The sequence below is a fragment of the Hippocampus comes genome, unplaced genomic scaffold (assembly GCF_001891065.2).
Source record: "Hippocampus comes isolate QL1 unplaced genomic scaffold, H_comes_QL1_v1.1 scaffold68, whole genome shotgun sequence".
Classification (NCBI taxonomy): domain Eukaryota; kingdom Metazoa; phylum Chordata; class Actinopteri; order Syngnathiformes; family Syngnathidae; genus Hippocampus; species Hippocampus comes.
In genome coordinates this window covers 4,683,422-4,701,490 of record NW_017805625.1, presented here as the reverse complement: position 1 = coordinate 4,701,490, position 18,069 = coordinate 4,683,422, and the positions used below count along the sequence as shown (strand labels likewise).

Sequence of the window (18,069 nt, the reverse complement as noted above, 5' to 3'; positions counted from 1 at the left end):
GTGTGTGTGTGTGTGTGTGTGTGTGTGTGTGTGTGTGTGTGTGTGTCACCACGGTATCTCCTCTGCGAGTGCTTCACTTGTCACCGCCTTCTGTAGCTGCCTGTGCCCTGTTTCTGTGAATGCTTTGCTGCTGCACTTCGTTGGCAAATGCTAAACAACCTCCCATTGCCATGGAAACTATCAGCTGAGCTACACCGCAGCCTCCCCATGAGAATGGTGTGTGTTATGTATGCGTGCCTATATGTAACATGTGAACCTCGCTTTGTTTGTGTTATTTATGCCACTGCCATCATATGCGCCCTCACTTTTTATAAGCACGATGATGCTGTGTTCAGAATTCACCGATCACGTTCAAATTCAAGTAAAATGGGAGCCAACACACACCTGCTACCATTTATTATGCCTCTGGTTCACCCCGCAAATACATTGCAGGTGTTCTAGTAGGCTTTTCTGACATTTTCTTTTTCCTGCTTCCTTGCACCAAACGTACCTTTCAGAATTACGGTCAAAAAGTTCTTCGTGCATCCATTGGACCATAACGACATTTCCCAAACAAATATTGGGAAAATACGATTTGTTTGTTAGATTTCACATCACCTTCAAAATAAGGCCGTCATTCATTCATATTGTGTGTGGTAATGTTCCCAAGTGTACTGCAGTGGACAGCATCTAAGAAAATAAAATGTGACGCTCCGTCATCGTGTCCATGCATCGTTACAGACAGCATATGGTCAGTGACATAGTCCATATCAAAATGTCCATTCAAATTTGAGATGTCATATACGTTTTAGTGAGTTCAGCCTCCACCATTTTGCTTTTGATTTGTGTTCCTGCCAGCTCACAGTGAACGGCCGTCTTTAAAGGTCAGATCCCTCTCACCTGCTCTTGTCTTACATGCGCATTTCATTGGAAGTAATTCGGGCGAAAATACTGGAGCATATCTTTTTAGTGTTTCATTGAGGTGTGTCATTTAAAAAAAAAAAAAAAAGTCACTCTTTTATGTCTTTGAGTGGCTCTGCACCTCAGCTGCATACATTAATCGCTATGCTGTGTCTCTCTGCATTTTGCATCAGTGACCTCGCTTCACCACGCGGGCTTTCTCAGAGTGCAGTGGCCCCCAGGGCCGGCCACTCACTTGTGCAGCAATGATCTGGACATGCAGCGATACAGTGGTGTGACATTGATGGTGAAGACGCAATGTACTCTCACACGTGCGCACACACATACATGAGAGAAGATGTCCTCGGTGGTCAGGCGGGTTCCTCGGCCTGCCCTTCCACTCCTACTGAATCATTCAGGAGTGGGCTTGAGAACACAGCAGTTTTTTGTTTTTTGTTTTTTTTTTTACTTCTGCAAGATAAAAAAATAGATGGTTTCATGTTACACTCGACATAGTACGTGTTCGTATGGAACAGGATATTTCGACAGTGGATTTGACTAATGTACTCTATTCACCATGCCGAGAAATAGTGAAGCGAGGCAGGAAAGACGTTATGTTCTTGGCTATTTTCTTTTGCCTCTGATCAGCGATGACCGCATTCAGGGCAAGGGGCAAGTGCCCCACAGGGACCAGCGCCGGACCATAACACATGTTCCACACGTTTGTCACAGATTTTCAGTCATTGGCCTTTCAGCAGTCAATATTTAATTCTGCCAACCAACAAGTGGAAGCAACCAGGAAGATGAATTCACGCCATTCTGTTGACCTATTTTGTTTCACTAGCATTTATATTTGTGATGGAGTTTTATTTCATAAATTACACACCTCCGTCTTACAGTCTGTTGAAAGAGAAATTGAAAACATAAAAAAACGCAGCCGACAATTTTGTTGGCTTGTATGTCTGAGTGGTTGATACCTCTGCTATTTGATTTTATTTTTTTCAAACAAATGATCCTAAATTCTTTGGAGTCTGCCTCTCTGCGGAGGAGACGCAGCGGAAAGCTTTTAGAGCGACCATTTTTGTGCTTGCATGTTGCGACTGCTCGTTAGAAAACTCTGATTGGAGTGCAGTTCATCACCATCTGGCTGCGGGTGCCTCACTGGTCTCTAATCATTGCTTAATAGAGGAGCATCCAACACACACACACACACACACACACACACACACACACGCACACACACACACACACACACACACACACACGCACACACGCACACACGAACGCACGCACACTAATGTAAAGCATTAGCGAGAGAGAAAGAAGAGATGCAGAATGGACGCTGTCAGACCCTCATTGAGACAGAACTGTAACTACAACATAGTGAATTGGTTGTCATGGCGACAGTGAGTGTGGCGGGTCTCAGCATGCTGGGGCCAGTTCAGTTGATTTGACTTGTCTACAACACAGCACAGTAGTAGTGAGCACAAAAACCCAGTCATATCGTCAATAGTCAACAATTTAGCATCATTTTAAAAAAAATATTTCTTTAGCGAGAATGTGATGACTTTGTGATGATGTTTATTAATGCTAAATTTGAGAGGAAATTAACAATTGGTTTGAACAGGGTGAATTACTGCCCCACCCCCCAAAAATAAAGAATAAAAAAAAAAAATATATATATATATTTTTTTTTTTTTTTACTTTGACTCCATCAGATGAGCCCAGGAGAGGTTAAATAACGAAGTTGCATATTTTGATTTTATTTATTGATTTATTCATTGCATACGGCGAGCCTTTTTTTATGATTATTTTTTTGTTACATATGGCTAGCCATGACATCTCCTGAACAGAAGATGAGTTGCACTGTTTGTTGTGTTGTACCAGCTTGACGTTGAGCAAGCCAAATTAACTAATGTGGTCTGTGTCAGAACCCTGCTAATTGCCTCGTCGTATTATGTAATTGAATTTATGGCCATTTCTGAACCGAAGTCGAGGAAAAAGGCCTAATGTGGTTTGAAAGCTATTTCTTCTTATCATGAGAAAATGTTGGTCATCAAAATTGTATTAATTGGAATCGCAGCTAAACTGATAACCTGGTCACCAATTTCAACTCCCCAGTTGAAATGTCATCCCTTGTTGGATCTTAAGCCAAAATTCTGGGTTAAATCCTCAACCCAACAAACAATGCGAAATGTAATTAGGAAAGACTTGTCAAATCGTGTAGTTCAAGTCAAAGTCAAGTTGGATCCTTCAAAAATCTCAGCCGAGTAAGTCTTCTACCAAGTCATGTGATTCGAGTTCCCCGCCTATGCGGCCTTCTTTAATCTGTCAAATGAGAGCTGATTCATATTCATCACGATTGCGCCAAAGATAACCTCACCTTGCTATCACAGCGTGAGGAGCGCTTCTTCCATTACGCGCGTCCCTGCCTGCTCACATAGCTATCTCTGCGCCGTGGACATTTAATCTTGTCACAGGAAAGCACGTGACATCTGTGCTCTTTATGATAAACAGCAAAGCAGGACCGCCGCGCCACCGGAGACGAATTGCGTGAACGTTAATTAGCCGTTAGCAGACACCGGAGCCGCATGATGCTTCTTGTTGCTATTGAACTTCAGCTAGGGAGCATGTGATGAGGTGACCCGTGTAAACAGCAGGCCCGCATTTGTAATAAAACCGAACAACTTTTCATTGGGCAATATAGTCTTGTGCTACAGCGCCCACTCAATCAGTGATTGTCGAAAATCACTTTCTCTCACTGCGGTCGTGAACTTTGTTGTTGGTAATCTTTGAGCGCTGCTGTTGGCTTTCTAATCTGTTGCACACTGAAATTAAACTGGAAATGATGGAAGATCGAATTAGTTGTGCACCCTAAAGCCGGCGGTTGTCTCCACTTGGGCAATGATGATGATTATTATTAATATGAGTATTTGGACAAATAGTAATAATCTTAACAGGCCTACTTTCCATCAACCTGTGAACATCACGTGGTACCTCTAAGGTTGAACACATATACATGCCAAGGTTATGATCATTTATGAACCATAAAAACAGTTTTAGAAAAGAAAACAAAAACGAAAATTGTAAAAATATTTTCATGAACAAAAAGTAAAAACTAAGATGCTTTTAAAGAAATGAAAACTAACTGAAACTGGTTTATAATACTAGCTAAAAGTATAATTATAGCAAAAATGTTTTTGTCTTCATCAATTAATATGATATGTGAGTTTTTTTTATGTATTTATTTTGGTATTGCTATATGTCCATACAAAAGACGGAACGTTAAACAGTCGTTTGAGAATTGTAGTTTGCTTTCCTGTATTGTGACCTTTTTATTTTAAACTTGACAAATACTCCATATATTAAAATAATGATAATAATTTATGAATACTACAATGAATAAAAACTAAAGTTAAGCATTTTCAAAAATAAATAAAAGCTAACAAAGCTGCTTTAAAAGCAAATTAAACCTAACTGATTAAAAAAAAAAACAAAAGTCAAAACGAAATAAAAGCTAACTACAATGAAAAATCCACTATTATACTTTTAGACTATTATAAGGCTGATACAGTCACACATGTATATACATATGTAGAGTGGGAACCCGTGCAAAGTGAACCGTATTAGAAATCAAAGGCAGATGGCCATCCTGACTCATCTTTCGCTCAAAGCGTCTTCCTGTTGGGGACTTTTTCTGGCCACTGCGCTTACTCATGTGAGATTTGTTGGTCCTGCTGTTGTTGTCATTTGGGGCTTCATAAACAAAACTGGGCTCAATTAAAAATGAATCGTTAAAGATTTCCAAGTAGAACACTGCCAAATGCTGCAATTTGGACAGATTTAATGGTGACTCATCACTTGCGCTCCCTTGGTTTCCAACACTCCTGTCGCTTCCAGGCTGAGACCGAAGACCATAGCAACAAGACAGCTGCAAGTTGACACTTAGACGAACAAAGACACAGTACATTTTTAGCGGGGCTCAGCCGATATGGATTTTTTTTTTAAATTCCAATTCCAATATCTGGCAGGAAAAATAATCCAATAACCAATTGATCGTTTGACTGTTTTACAATACTTTGTCCTATCGGATTTGTTTCCGGAGGAGAAGTACACGAAAAAGAATAAACTGATTAAATTAGCTTGAGATTTAGATCATAAATGTATGCGTTAAGGAGCATAATGAGTGAAGTTACTTGCAAAACATGATTTATGCAAGATGCCCTTTAAGCATGATATAAACTTTACCAAAATATACACATATATGCGGAACGGAATAATGAATAAAGGTTATTAAATTATGACGGAAGTGACTCAACAGCGCACAGTATGGCACCTGCTTCCCGCCGTAGCCTCGGGCAGACCTACAAGGTGAGTCTCATCTCGTTAATGGTCCCCACTAATTATCAATTTTCTAAGAATATTTCACTCGGTTTTTCTTTTTCTACTGTGTGGTGTGCTCAATTACTTCTCTGATTTGTTACAAGCCCACATTTATTTGTGTGTTGTTATTTAAAATACGTGTTGTCGAGTGAGAGTTTTTCCACATTGAGTTGATAGCAAGTGCTTGTTTGTTGTGCAGTAATGTCAGAGACCCAATGCGGCTTCACCAACGCTGCCGCCATAATGTGTTGCAGGTAATGTTCGTTTCTTTTCAGTTTTGTTGTACATAGTGGTTCGTGTCGTTTTTCATGTAGTCGCTTGTGTAACTGGTGTGTGCTCGCAGTTCGTCGGGGCCGCCATTATTGTTCAATGCGCAGCGGTTTCCGTTGCGTGTGATGTGTTTAATGACATCTTGTAAATAATAGTGATTGTGTTCTTTTTTTTTTTTTAACTTTTTATCGTTACTATACGATCACCCACGTTGTGTATTTTTTTTTCTTATGCACAATGTTTTGTTAGAGATAGAAATACCCTGCATTTTATTAATATTTTCAAAAAGCCAAATATGGGCAGGTTAATTAATCGGTCTGGCTCTATTATGTAGTAAATCATTTTCAGACCAATTAATGGCAAATGGAAATTTCCCTCACAATGGTTGGGAATCACTGATCGAAACTCATCTAAGGTTCTTTTCACAGAATATTTTTAGATTCACAGTATCCTCACAAAATCATACACACAGACACCCTGACACCTCATCGTTTTAACACCACCTTCACACTTGTAAGAGGACACATGGTGCGCATGGTGTGCGCAGCCTGCAGCTCAGTCATCCATCTCCTTCATCTCCTCGTCACCTCTTGAGGCACACGAGGATGACAGTGCCCCATAGTTGTGTGCGGGACAGAAAGGTGTGCCGGCCAAGGTGAAAATGATGCCAGTGAAGAGGAGGAGGGTGCATCTGTGTGGGTCACTGGAGCGCTTGTCCATTAGGGACATGCTGAAGAACACTGTGTCTTCAGGTTGGAAACAGTAAAGTTTCTGGAGCGATTCAGAAAATGAAATCGGAAAATGATATTGCTCTTCAGGCGTATTGGGGAGCCTTAACCCTTTCAGGGACAGCGGTTACTACAGTGGATAGCTTATCAGGTTACGGGGTGTCATTATCGGTGTATGAAAGCGTTAAAAAAAAAGAGTTGTGTGATCTTTATATCACTGCACTAATTTTAAGATTTCCTTTATTTCTTCTTTGTATGATGTTCACAGCTCATTTTCCATTATGTGGTGAGAAATAAATCATACAAACTCCCATTCTTTTGTCCACCCATCAGAAATGAATGCTCTGCTCGTGATTACATGGCACCTCTAGGCAAAAAACAAAAAAAAATCCTTGATACTCTCCCCTATCTATAGGCAAGTCCAAATATATCCATAAGTTATATGAATCCATTTTCTTCCTTCATTCAGCGAAGCATCTTGCAGTACTTTGCATCATTTCCAGCCAGAAGCTACCTGAACAAATACCATTTGGCCAAAGGTATGAATAATTTTGGACTTAACCACACGTTCTTTTCGGTGTCCTGCCAATTTGTCACAATAATAATGCATTTCGGATAATAGTCCTTGCCGTGAGGGTTACATTTTGCATGACGGGATAATACCATCCTTAATCCTGTCGCGGCATTATAGAAAAACAGAACTGAGTTGGTTGCGTTTTATTGCACGGTAGGCCTTGAGTGGAACTTTCCAAGAAGGAGATTAGAACACCAGGCGGAGGTGTGTGATCAAACGGCAACTACCATTTTATCAGGCGAAGCCTGTTGTGTACCGGTGGCATAATTACATCTGTGCTTCCTGCTGCTGCCTTAAAAAAAAAAAGAAAAACACAATTTTCCAGAGGGGGAACTCCCTCTCAAGCAGTCAGCCTTCCACTGGGACAAAGGTCAGCCATTTATTGGTAGAGCACAAAAAGATGCGGCACAATAAGGGGCTTAGACACGCCACCTTGCACTCAACAGAAAATAAAGTAGGCGAGCCACAAAGTGATTTCATCCTTTCATTGATTGCGCAAAGTGTGACTCCAGAGCAGACATGAATCAGCGTTTCACGCGGCGTGACGCAATGGAAAACCCAAAAGGCAACAATAAGATTTGTCTTTGTTCATCATCTTGCGGCACCGTTGTCATTGTGTTGTTTACGCGTGTGCAATCTTTGGTTGGCTTTATCTCAACAACACAATCTGAGTCACCTTCTTTGATTATTAATTTCTGTTCATTTCTCACAATCACCAAAGGGAAAACTATAAATATATCAATCTAATATTTCATGCGATAAAAACTGTAAAACTTAGTGCTGATCTTGATAAAAGTTTGAATTAAGTAGAGCAGAACTTTGCAGGCGGAAATTGGTCTGAAAAGCTGCAGCTGCCACAGAAATGCAGAGTAATGTGCTGGTTCATTTTGCTCTTGATTATAATTACCTCCACCAAGGACATTATAGTTTCATCAAAGTTTTGTTTGTTAGCTGCAAGACTAAAACACAAGGCGCCTCGGTAATTTTAATCACAACGGAAATGAGCCAAGACAAGAACACATAACGCTGTGATCCTTCAGTTTGTTATACCATTTGTGAGATCATTCGACACTTGACTTAATTCCTCAGAGTGTAAAGCACATATTCATAAATATTAATAACAAAACGTGCACGGCGCTAGAGAATTTGATGCTGAAATTAGGATTGTGCAGCCTTGCAAGTGGCCTCGCTTTAACATTTGCGGACCAACGTGAATTGGATGACTGAGAAGCTACACAGACCTTCATTTCTTGAGAATAAAAGACTCTTCAATATTATACGCCCCTTGAAAATTGCCCTTCAAATGCATTTTTTTTTTTTCTCGGTACTCATGCATATACACTGATCGTCTCCAAAGATGACCAAGCCTTGGAAAAATGCAAATGTGGTCTCAAAAGACTTGTTTTGTGAAATACTCCGACTTTCTTGCCATCTAAGGAACCCACAAAACACGACATTCTACTTTGCCATGTTGTCATGAATCTTGGTTAGCAGCGAAAATGTATGTCAACTACCTTTGAGCCAAATAAACAAATCTTATGAGTGAAGAGAATCGGGTTCAGCATTTTTCAGAGTAATTAAGGCCCAAACGTAGAAGTCCCAATACTCCCTTATGAATAAAAGTGTGGCCAACCAATGAGTTGCTCTGTCGGCCAGAACAGGCCATACTACTCGAGAGTATAATTTGCAGTGGCGAGCGGACACCTTACACAAATGAACCTTCAGAGAGGGCTCTTGATGGTGTATGAAAGCCGACGAGGAAGGTGAGATGGAGGAGGAGAGGTTATTGTTTGGAAAGGTTATCTGCCATTTTCGTACTTTGCTACGACGGTGATTAGCGTCTTCTTTTTCAAACCAGCTTGAGAGTCACTGGACTACTGTTGAATGACAAAAAGGGAAAATGGAGAACGAGATAATGCGGATCCTAATGTGAGGCGTCATCCTGCCGTGTTCTCTGCATATTATCCTCTCCTCGTTTGTCCATCTCTTTTTCCATCACACGTGTAATGAAAGCAAAGAGAACACAAGGCCTGCTCACTTACACCTTTTTCCAGGACACGATATCTGGTGGGAGGATATTAAATATTAACTCTCCACAGCCGCCAGGGCAATGCTTAGCTCGGTAAATGAGCACGGGCGGGAACGTTGCTGTGTGTTTGTCGTTTATTATTAGCGTCGGCGGGAGATCTAACCACAGTTTATGCAAACAGGAAGCAAGGCAGGATTTCCCTGTGTCTGAATTGGTCATCATCAAAATCTAATTAGTTAGCTAACTAGCTAAGTAACACAAGACACAGTAGCCTGATGGCCTTCAGTATTTGTCGCACTTTTCTCAGATTTGTGGTTCGAATCTCGACACGGGCCCTGTGCTTGCGTGGGTTTTCTCACCCAGTCTTCCTATCCACTTCCCAAAAACATGAATGTTAAGTTAAATGAAGACTCTAAATTGTCCCTAAATGTATATGAATGTGAATGTTAGTCTCTTTGTGCCCTGCGGTTGGTTGGCAACCAGACCACTGTGTCCACTGCGTCTGCAAAGTCAGCACGAATAGGCCGCAGCACACCCGTGAACCTAATTGACCCTCAAGCACTGCAGGAAAGAGATGGATGGATGAAGTCATGGAAGATGGAGTACTACAGATCCACAAGTTAAAGGGGTCAAAATGCTTCATGTGTGCTGTGTTGGTCATCTCGAGTACACCACACACTGTAGGAGCACACACAATGGTGTTTTGTTTTTTTTTTCTCTCATCGTGAAGGTCTCTTGCAAATGAAAAATCAGGTAAGATGTAGGGCAATGGCGTGTCCGTACCTTGCTTAAAGTTCCGACGAAAAAGGGTGCTATTTTCATTTAAAATAATTTATTTTTACCTCTGGGATTCCTTGCCGCATTCGAGCCAACGGCAGAACCCAGGGTGTGGGTGTGTGTGTGTGTTTTTTGGGTTTTTTTGCTTTTGGAAGTTTTATCCGTCTTCTGTCGTAGCAGCTAGCTAGTGCTAAGCTAACCTGGGATGGTTCATCTCTCCGGTCAAATGTCCAAACCTGCAAACTCCATTCGTGCCAGGACAGCGTGAGAGGCCAACAGCAAAGTAACGATGAAGCCATTGATACACTGGCTAGGTGGGATTTATTGACTAACTATTGAACAGTTTTCATGACCCAGCTAAACATTCTGACATTTTTGGGTGTCAACAGCATGCGTTAATTGATTCCCACTCTGAAAATTCATATTCAGCGTTCGTTTTTAACAGTCACTTCACGTGTCAATTCGACTCACCACCCATTCGTTGCACAGCCCTTTAGGATTTAGAAACAAATCTCCGAAATCAGTAGGGCATTGAAGATATAGCGACAATAGCATTATCAGCTCATCAAAAGTGAGCACTATCATCTTAGCAAAGTCAGAGTTTGTACTGTATTGAAGTATGTGGTGAATGAAAAGCTATTTCCTCATTTACACCGACGCCAACAATCACACACAGGTGCTATTGCCTCACTGAGAATATTCACAACTAAGGCAAAGTGCAGGGTGTGCCTCATTCCCACTTTTTCATAACATGAGACACCACGTTGAGTCTGGTCTCTATCTGCATCTCACTGGTGTCATCACGTCTCTATCACATCTCCTGCCAGCATGGGGGCAACAAAGCGGGCGGGGATGGAAAAGGTTGAATGTTCAGGTGTTTTATCGCCCGTCATGCTCGGTCTGTTCTCTGCACAAAACACGCCCTCTGTTCAGTTTTGCCGTTGTCATTTGTAGTCAGCGTGATTAATTAGCTTGACGGCCTGGTCCGTGCGTTCAGCTTGATTAAAGCCGATGTGGGTGAGCGAGCGTTACACTACACAACCCATACTGGGGGAATGGGGAGGTGGCTCGGTTGTTTGTTGTGGTTGTTTCTCCCTTAGAAATACTCCATGCTGTATTCTTTAGGGGTTTTCAGGGTTTGGATTTCCCCAGCAGCACATATTGCCCACAGTGATGACTCCGAGTCTGGCCTGTCACCTTTCGGGATGCTGTTCATGTATCACGTTGACTTGTTTTACTCCCTCGGGTGTGATTATTCAGTGCCTAGAAAGCCACTTCTAATGAGTCAAATGTGAGCCTTTTCATCCATCACTCTTTCTCTTGGGGGCCAAAGCGAACTATTTTCAGGCAATGTCCTGCTCGAGTTTAAATGCTGCCCTGGCCCTTTGATGGCTGTTGGAGTTCCCTGAGTCTTTATCCAATCCCGCAAGGTATCGCTCTGTTTTTAGGCCCAGTCCCTGCAAAGGACAAGGTGGGTGTGAAAGGATTCACCTGTCAAGTTTCATTAAAGTGTGTCAGTGTTAATGAGCGGAAATAATCCCGCCCGTCGCAGCCATCCACAGTGACCTTGTACTGGATCTCACAGATTGAGGACTAATGGGCGTGGCATACATCGCCTCTATAACCTGCTTAACCTCTGGCGCTGTGACCAGACCCTATTGTCCTCAGGAGATTAGATCATAACAAGATGACTGAAAGGTTTCCACGACTCGTTTTTGAAACATTTTGGGAATAGTATTGCTACCACTCTGACAGGTTTTCCCAAACCTTTTGAGCTCAAGATCTAAATTTGAAAGTTTGATTCCTCCAAGACCCACACAAGTACATCATGTATTGTCATAATTTCAACATGTACGTAACACAAGAGGGAGTGATGTTATACTGTATATTATTGCAGCTGTGATTCAGTGGTAGGCACAAGGCCGCAGTACAACACTTCTAATTTAGTGGTTCACAGTAATAATTTATTTAATCATTTGGCTCCACCAACATAAATGGTACACACAGTGGCGTTAGCCGCAGAGGTAGCCGTTAGCACGATATGCTAACTAGCTAAAGCGTCAGCATTAACCCATACAAAAATATGAAAGAATTTAAGGTTTATGTAACTCTGTCTCTTTAATACCGCGAGTTGGCTGATTAGTCCACTATATGTCAAGTAACATTATCCTAATTCATCATTTAGTGGGCACGCCACGACAGGCATAAATTACACAACGTAATCCAGAAAAGCAAAATGAAGCCTACTGATGACTGTGCCTTTTTGTGCCCAGAAAATGTCTAGCCCAGAGCACGGTCTAATTCAGAGCATGGGTGGAGTTTTCTTTTTTTTTCTTTTTTCTTTTCGTGTTTTCGTAAATTTATGCCTTTAGAAATGGCTGTTTGCACCGTTGTGAGTGTGAACACAGCCCACTACACGCGTTCAAAGTACGTTCATGAGGAAATGCAAACTGATCTCCACTTTCGGATGATGTAAGGTTGGCCTCTGCGAAGAGAGCATGCGCCACTGTCTGAGTACTTTATAAATGCTTCTTTACAGTCTAGTAGTAAAGTAGTGGCAACAGTTTCTGTCAGACAATTCCAGTGAAATATTGTACATTATGCAATACGTTTGAAGACAAATTAGTATCCCATTTTCCTCCTCGCTCACTAACTTCGTCCTTGAGTGCTCCTCTCTGCTAAAGAGCAAAAATACAGTATATGTGTAGGTGCCCAAGAGACAACGTTAGCTTTTTCCGTATTTCTTTTGAAATGCAGACGTCGGGTTTGATCAATGCTTTGGAGAAAGAACTTAAATAGGTCATGAAGTGATAAATTACTTTTTTAGATGCCCTCTCAAATGGGAGTGACTGACACAAGTGCAGTTCAAAGTGTGGAATGTAGTTCGCCATATGTTCCAGCTTCTTCTTGTGACATTGTTTAACTTTGTATTTGCATGCCATTGGAGAGTTCATTATCAGACATGATGCGCAACTTGGCTCGACAATACAGTACTTGTTTGTTTCGTGTTGGTGATTTGGCTTTGAAAATGTAAGCTTGTCGAGCGCTGGTTCAAGGTTTTGAGAAGGACAAGCTGAACGTAACGCAGACGGCAGGTAACAGCTGAGATGTTGTTTTTTTAACCCATTTTTTTATTATGACCTTGCATTTTGTGTGCAGTGCCCAATATGACATTTGAATTCAGACATTTCATCAGATCTGTCAACCTGACAAAAGACAATATCTTTTTTTCAAAAAGCAACAAAGACTTCCTGAGGTGTAAATAACTTGGAATATGAATAAAGCAACAGACGCTTTACCAAGATTAAGGTTAAAAAAAAAAAAACTGTATATATATATATATATATATAGAGAGAGAGAGAGAGAGAGAGAGAGAGAGAGAGAGAGAGAGAGAGAGAGAGAGAGATTTGTGGGAGAATAGTATAACAATATGTATATAATAGAAATACACATACAGAATTGTTTAATATTAACATTAGAATACCTTAACTCGCAAGTAAACCTTGACGTACATTGACACTAAAAAGCTTGAAGTTTAGAATTTGAAGGGGCCTTAGTTACACCAAAAAGGGGTCTATGTCCAAGGAACCAATTATGGCTCCTGACTAGGGTCATGTGACTTTCATTCACTATAGTGATAAAGATCAGTCGACTCTGATGAAAATTTGGAGTTGCCAAAACACAGATGCACTATTTAGTGTCATCCACCAATACATTAACATCTTAATAAGAAGGGTCTTTTTGACCCTTTCCTGCACCCAGTAACCTGATAACTTGATAAGCTGTCCACTGTAGTAACCGCTGTCACTGAAAGGGTTAAAATAGCATTTTGTTAAACTAGTACTTTTATTATGTGAAAGACAGTGAGATCGTGCAAAGTCAATGTATCTCTGTGAGGCAAATTTGCAAACTGCTGTGGCACGGTACAGCTCCCATGTGATCTAATCGAATTGTATTATGAGCCAACAGGGTCCTTGATGGACCAAAAGGAATGAATATGGCTTCTTTCTCCGTTGATTTGGTTGTGTGGTGTGTGTGTCGTTACTTCCAGATTCTGGCCATTATCTCCATCCTCTTCATTGTGCTGTCCACCATCGCCTTGTCCCTGAACACGCTGCCAGAGCTGCAGGACACGGATGAGTTTGGTCAACCCACAGACAACCCTCAGTTGGCCCACGTCGAGGCCATCTGCATCGCCTGGTTCACCATGGAGTACCTGTTGCGCTTCCTCTCTTCCCCCAACAAATGGAAGTTCTTCAAGGGGCCCCTGAACATCATCGACCTGCTGGCCATCCTGCCCTACTACGTCACCATCTTCCTGACGGAATCCAACAAGAGCGTGCTGCAGTTCCAGAACGTCCGACGCGTGGTGCAGATTTTCCGGATCATGCGCATCCTGCGTATTTTGAAGCTGGCTCGGCACTCCACGGGGCTTCAGTCGCTGGGCTTCACCCTCCGCAGGAGCTACAATGAGCTGGGTCTGCTGATCCTTTTCCTGGCCATGGGTATTATGATCTTCTCCAGCCTGGTGTTCTTTGCCGAGAAGGACGAAGAGGACACCAAGTTCAAAAGTATCCCGGCCTCCTTCTGGTGGGCTACGATTACAATGACCACGGTGGGATATGGAGATATTTATCCCAAAACGTTACTGGGAAAGATAGTAGGGGGGTTATGCTGCATTGCGGGCGTGTTGGTGATTGCCCTGCCGATCCCCATCATTGTCAACAACTTCTCCGAGTTCTACAAAGAACAAAAGAGGCAGGAAAAAGCCATCAAAAGGAGGGAGGCCCTGGAGAGGGCAAAGAGAAATGGCAGCATTATCTCCATGAACATGAAGGACGCCTTTGGCCGCAGCGTAGAGCTCATGGACATCATGGTGGAAAAAAAGGATGACAAAGCGGGAAAGAAGGTCCAAGTGAATCATGTATCTCATAGCCCGCAGAAAGGGAAACCCCAAGTCAGGTCGGAAACGAGTCCCAGCAGCGGCAAGCACCACCTGGAATCGTGTCACCAGGAGCAAGCCAAGCCTTCGGGAAGCCCTCAACATCTCAGTGCTCAGACTCTGGAGGAAATGTACGACACCATGGCCAAGACTCAGTCGCAACCCGACCTCAACAGCAAGGAAAAGGCGCTGTCTAAAGCCCCGCGTCACCGAGCGGAATTCGAGATGGGAGCCGTAACGGATGTGAGGAGCATGTCCAGTATCGACAGCTTCATCAGCTGCGCCACCGACTTCCCAGAAAGCTCTCGTTTCAACATTCTCGGCAGGGTCAGCACAAATCCGAGCCTGGAACCCACTTTGGAGAATGAGAATGAAGGCAGTGCCACACCCCTGAGCGGAAGGGGCTCCAAGGATCTCCGTTGTAGCAATCCAATCAAGGGCCCTTCGGTCAGGGTGACCTTCAGAGGAGGGCGGGATTCGGGGGTTGGGGTGCTCTCCGATGGCTCTTCAGTCCAGAGCCCGGAGGTGTCCGTCTATACTACTGCGAGCAGCAGGACGCCCAGCAAGAGTCCGGAGAACTTACCTCCACACATCTTCACATTCCACGACGCTTCCATCCACAAGTTCATCGACGCCGACACGGACGAGGAGGAGCATCTGCACGACGCATCGGTCATCAGCCCGGCGCAGAGACTCCTGGACAGAGCCAGTCCCAGATTTGGGTATAAGGGAGCCAACCACATGGAGGGCTTCCAGAGGAAGCTGGGCAGTCATCGCGCGTGGATGCGAGATGGACAGGAGAACCACCTGGCTGAAGTACGGCCACTTCAGGGAGACAAGAGTCATTCAAAAACGTAAACGTGACACGAGTGAGTGCACACAGAAACAAGACAATGGAGAAGTGCAGTGAACTCTGATTTAAAAAATAATAATAATTATCAAATGACTGGCATTTCAAACATGTGAAGGAGTCGTCGAAAGAGAGAGCACAACGTATCCCGTGAAAAGACTTGTGGATGATCGGAATGTCGTTTATGTTCTGCTTACTTCTACATTCGTTCATTTAGCTCAGAGCCACCCTCTTTGTTCGAGAATTTAGAAGGATTTTGTACGAAAAGCAAAACTCGACAGACGGGTAAACGAATGGCATCGATAGTCACAACGTTATAACATTCAAGCAACAGATATTTGACCACAAAAGGTGAAGGAACAGACATATATTCTTTATCCTCTGCAAAAACATTATAACTGCAGCTTATGGTGTTAGTTGTGAAACTTTTCTTCGTTTATTATCTTCGTCTGCTTATAAAAGCTCAAATGCAACAGTGCATAACGTTTTCAGCCATTATTCCGCTAAATTTTTCCTGAGAACGTGCTAAAAGACAAGCAATGCCCTTTTGAACATTTTTACTCTCAATGTATAATTGATTGGAATGCTCTAGATTGGGCTGGAATTTTGGCAAAAGATTGTTTGCTCAAAATATGAATCCGTTTCAAAATATGGAGAAAAAAATGCTGATTATTTCATACATATCTCTAGCACGACCACATCCAGTCTTTTGTCACTTTTTTTGTGTCCTCTACAATTACAAGTTTCACATTCATCAAATACATTTGAATCTTATCGCAATTTTTTAAAACATCTTAAACATTTGGGGATTGATTGTGTGTATTATTTTGACATACTTATCATTGCACAGTGACCCAGATTTCTACCATCGGGGAAATATGACAAATATGATGTTCCAGAAATGATTGATTGTGGCATTACTTTGGTTCCGATGTATAGTTTGCCACTGTTAGCCTCTTTCCTCAAAAACTGGCCTTAGTTGATGTTGTCCAGAGTTTGGGACTCTCTATAAGTTGAACAGATGCAACGCGAATGAGTGTGTGCAATAATTATCTTTCATAAACAATGTACCTATTGTTATGTCCGCTCTCGGTCTCTCAAGTTGTGTTCCTTAGGAGTGCTTCTGTCCGTTTGTGTTTGTACTTGTTTTGCACATTTAGAAAAATGGCAAGGCCTCTTGACACCCCTTATCCCCCGAAAAGACGGCACCTTAACGTGAGAAAAACTGTACGCGTTCACGCAGGGCACCACTTTTTAGCTGGATAGTCGATGCTGAAATTGTTTTGTGGGGATATTGTATAATGTATTACTTCAAAAAAAGTAGGATAGTACATCCAATACATGTTTATTGTACAAGGAAAAGAAAAGAATTTATATTTTTAAGAGATTTTATTAAAAAATAAATAAAAAATGGACTCTTAGATATACTGTCCTAACCTCATAGTTGTACATTTCGGTGTATGAAATGCATTATTTTGGACTTGCATTGATCGGACAATAGTAAACAGTAGATACCTTTGTAATGTTTGCTTATGTGTCCTTGTGTAAACGACGTCTCTCCCTTTATCCTTTGTGCAATACGAAGAACCAAAGACAAACTACTCTCTGATAGCTCATTGAAGGTGACGACTTTGTCTGCAACATCCAGTAGAATAAATGTACGAGTTACTTCAGGGAGCTCATTTATTTGCCGCGAAATCAGTGAAATGAATATATTAGAGCAGTGGTCCCCAACCCCCGGGCCGCGGACCGGTACCGGTCTGTGGGTCATTCGGTGTCGGCCCGCACAGAAAGGATCAATAACTTGCATTACTTCCGTTTTATTCAATTCGGAATCTGAACGATGTTTTATTTTGAAAAATTACCGGATTCTCTGTTACAGTATGTCACTCTTGATGCGGGTGAAGGTGCGCTTCTCGGTCACGTGATAGGTTACCGCTAAAATGAAACCTAGGAGCTAGCAAAATGAGTTAAAAACTAAGGTCTTGGAAAGTTTTGGGGGAAGAGGAAAAGTCCCAGCCAGGAGGCAGAAGAGGAGTTACGACTTTCAAGAAAAAGAAGGCTACATTTAATAGACAGTATTAGGAATCCTACTTAAAATACGGATTTATCTCGACTAGAGATTCCCACGCACCAAGCCCATATTTTTCATGCACTTTTTATCTGCAGTCTATCTTATTTTGAGGGCGCGTTTAAACGTTAGCATAGCGACCAGAGAGTGTTGCGGCCAGATAGAACGTTCCTCTTGTCATAATTCTTGTTTATTATTTTTGGAAAATACCACAGTTTTCATGCGGGTCATATCATGTTATTTTGTTGTATTTATCAGCAATAATGATTTTTTTTTTTAATCAGATATGGAATTTCCAGTGACTTCAATGAGTAGCCTTGACTAGTGTTTTAACATTTACACAGTAAAATGAAAGTGGCTCCAATCACAAACACACTCTAAAGTGGACAATCACTGTTTCCATGGCGACTGGGTGGCTCACGATTGATGCGAGCAAGGCTCTATCTAATTGGTAGTGACGAAGTCCTCCAACACCACCAAAGGAAAAGAATATACATACCTATGTAAATAATGATGGATACACAAAGTCATTGTACCTTCTGCAATCAATTGGAAGAGCATTTAAA

At 42.0% G+C, this 18,069-nt stretch overlaps 1 protein-coding gene across 2 annotated transcripts in view; it reads left to right on the top strand.

Moving 5' to 3' along the window:
• LOC109522125 (potassium voltage-gated channel subfamily B member 1-like) overlaps positions 1 to 17,287 on the top strand; it is a 36,803-nt gene extending 19,516 nt beyond the window's left edge. For both annotated transcript variants that reach the window (XM_019880423.1, XM_019880424.1), the window contains one exon: positions 13,692 to 17,287. In XM_019880423.1, the coding sequence (XP_019735982.1) occupies positions 13,692 to 15,440 (1,749 nt within the window). In that variant the 3' untranslated portion in view covers positions 15,441 to 17,287. The remainder of the gene's footprint in view (positions 1 to 13,691) is intronic.
• The last annotated feature ends 782 nt before the right edge of the window (positions 17,288 to 18,069 follow it).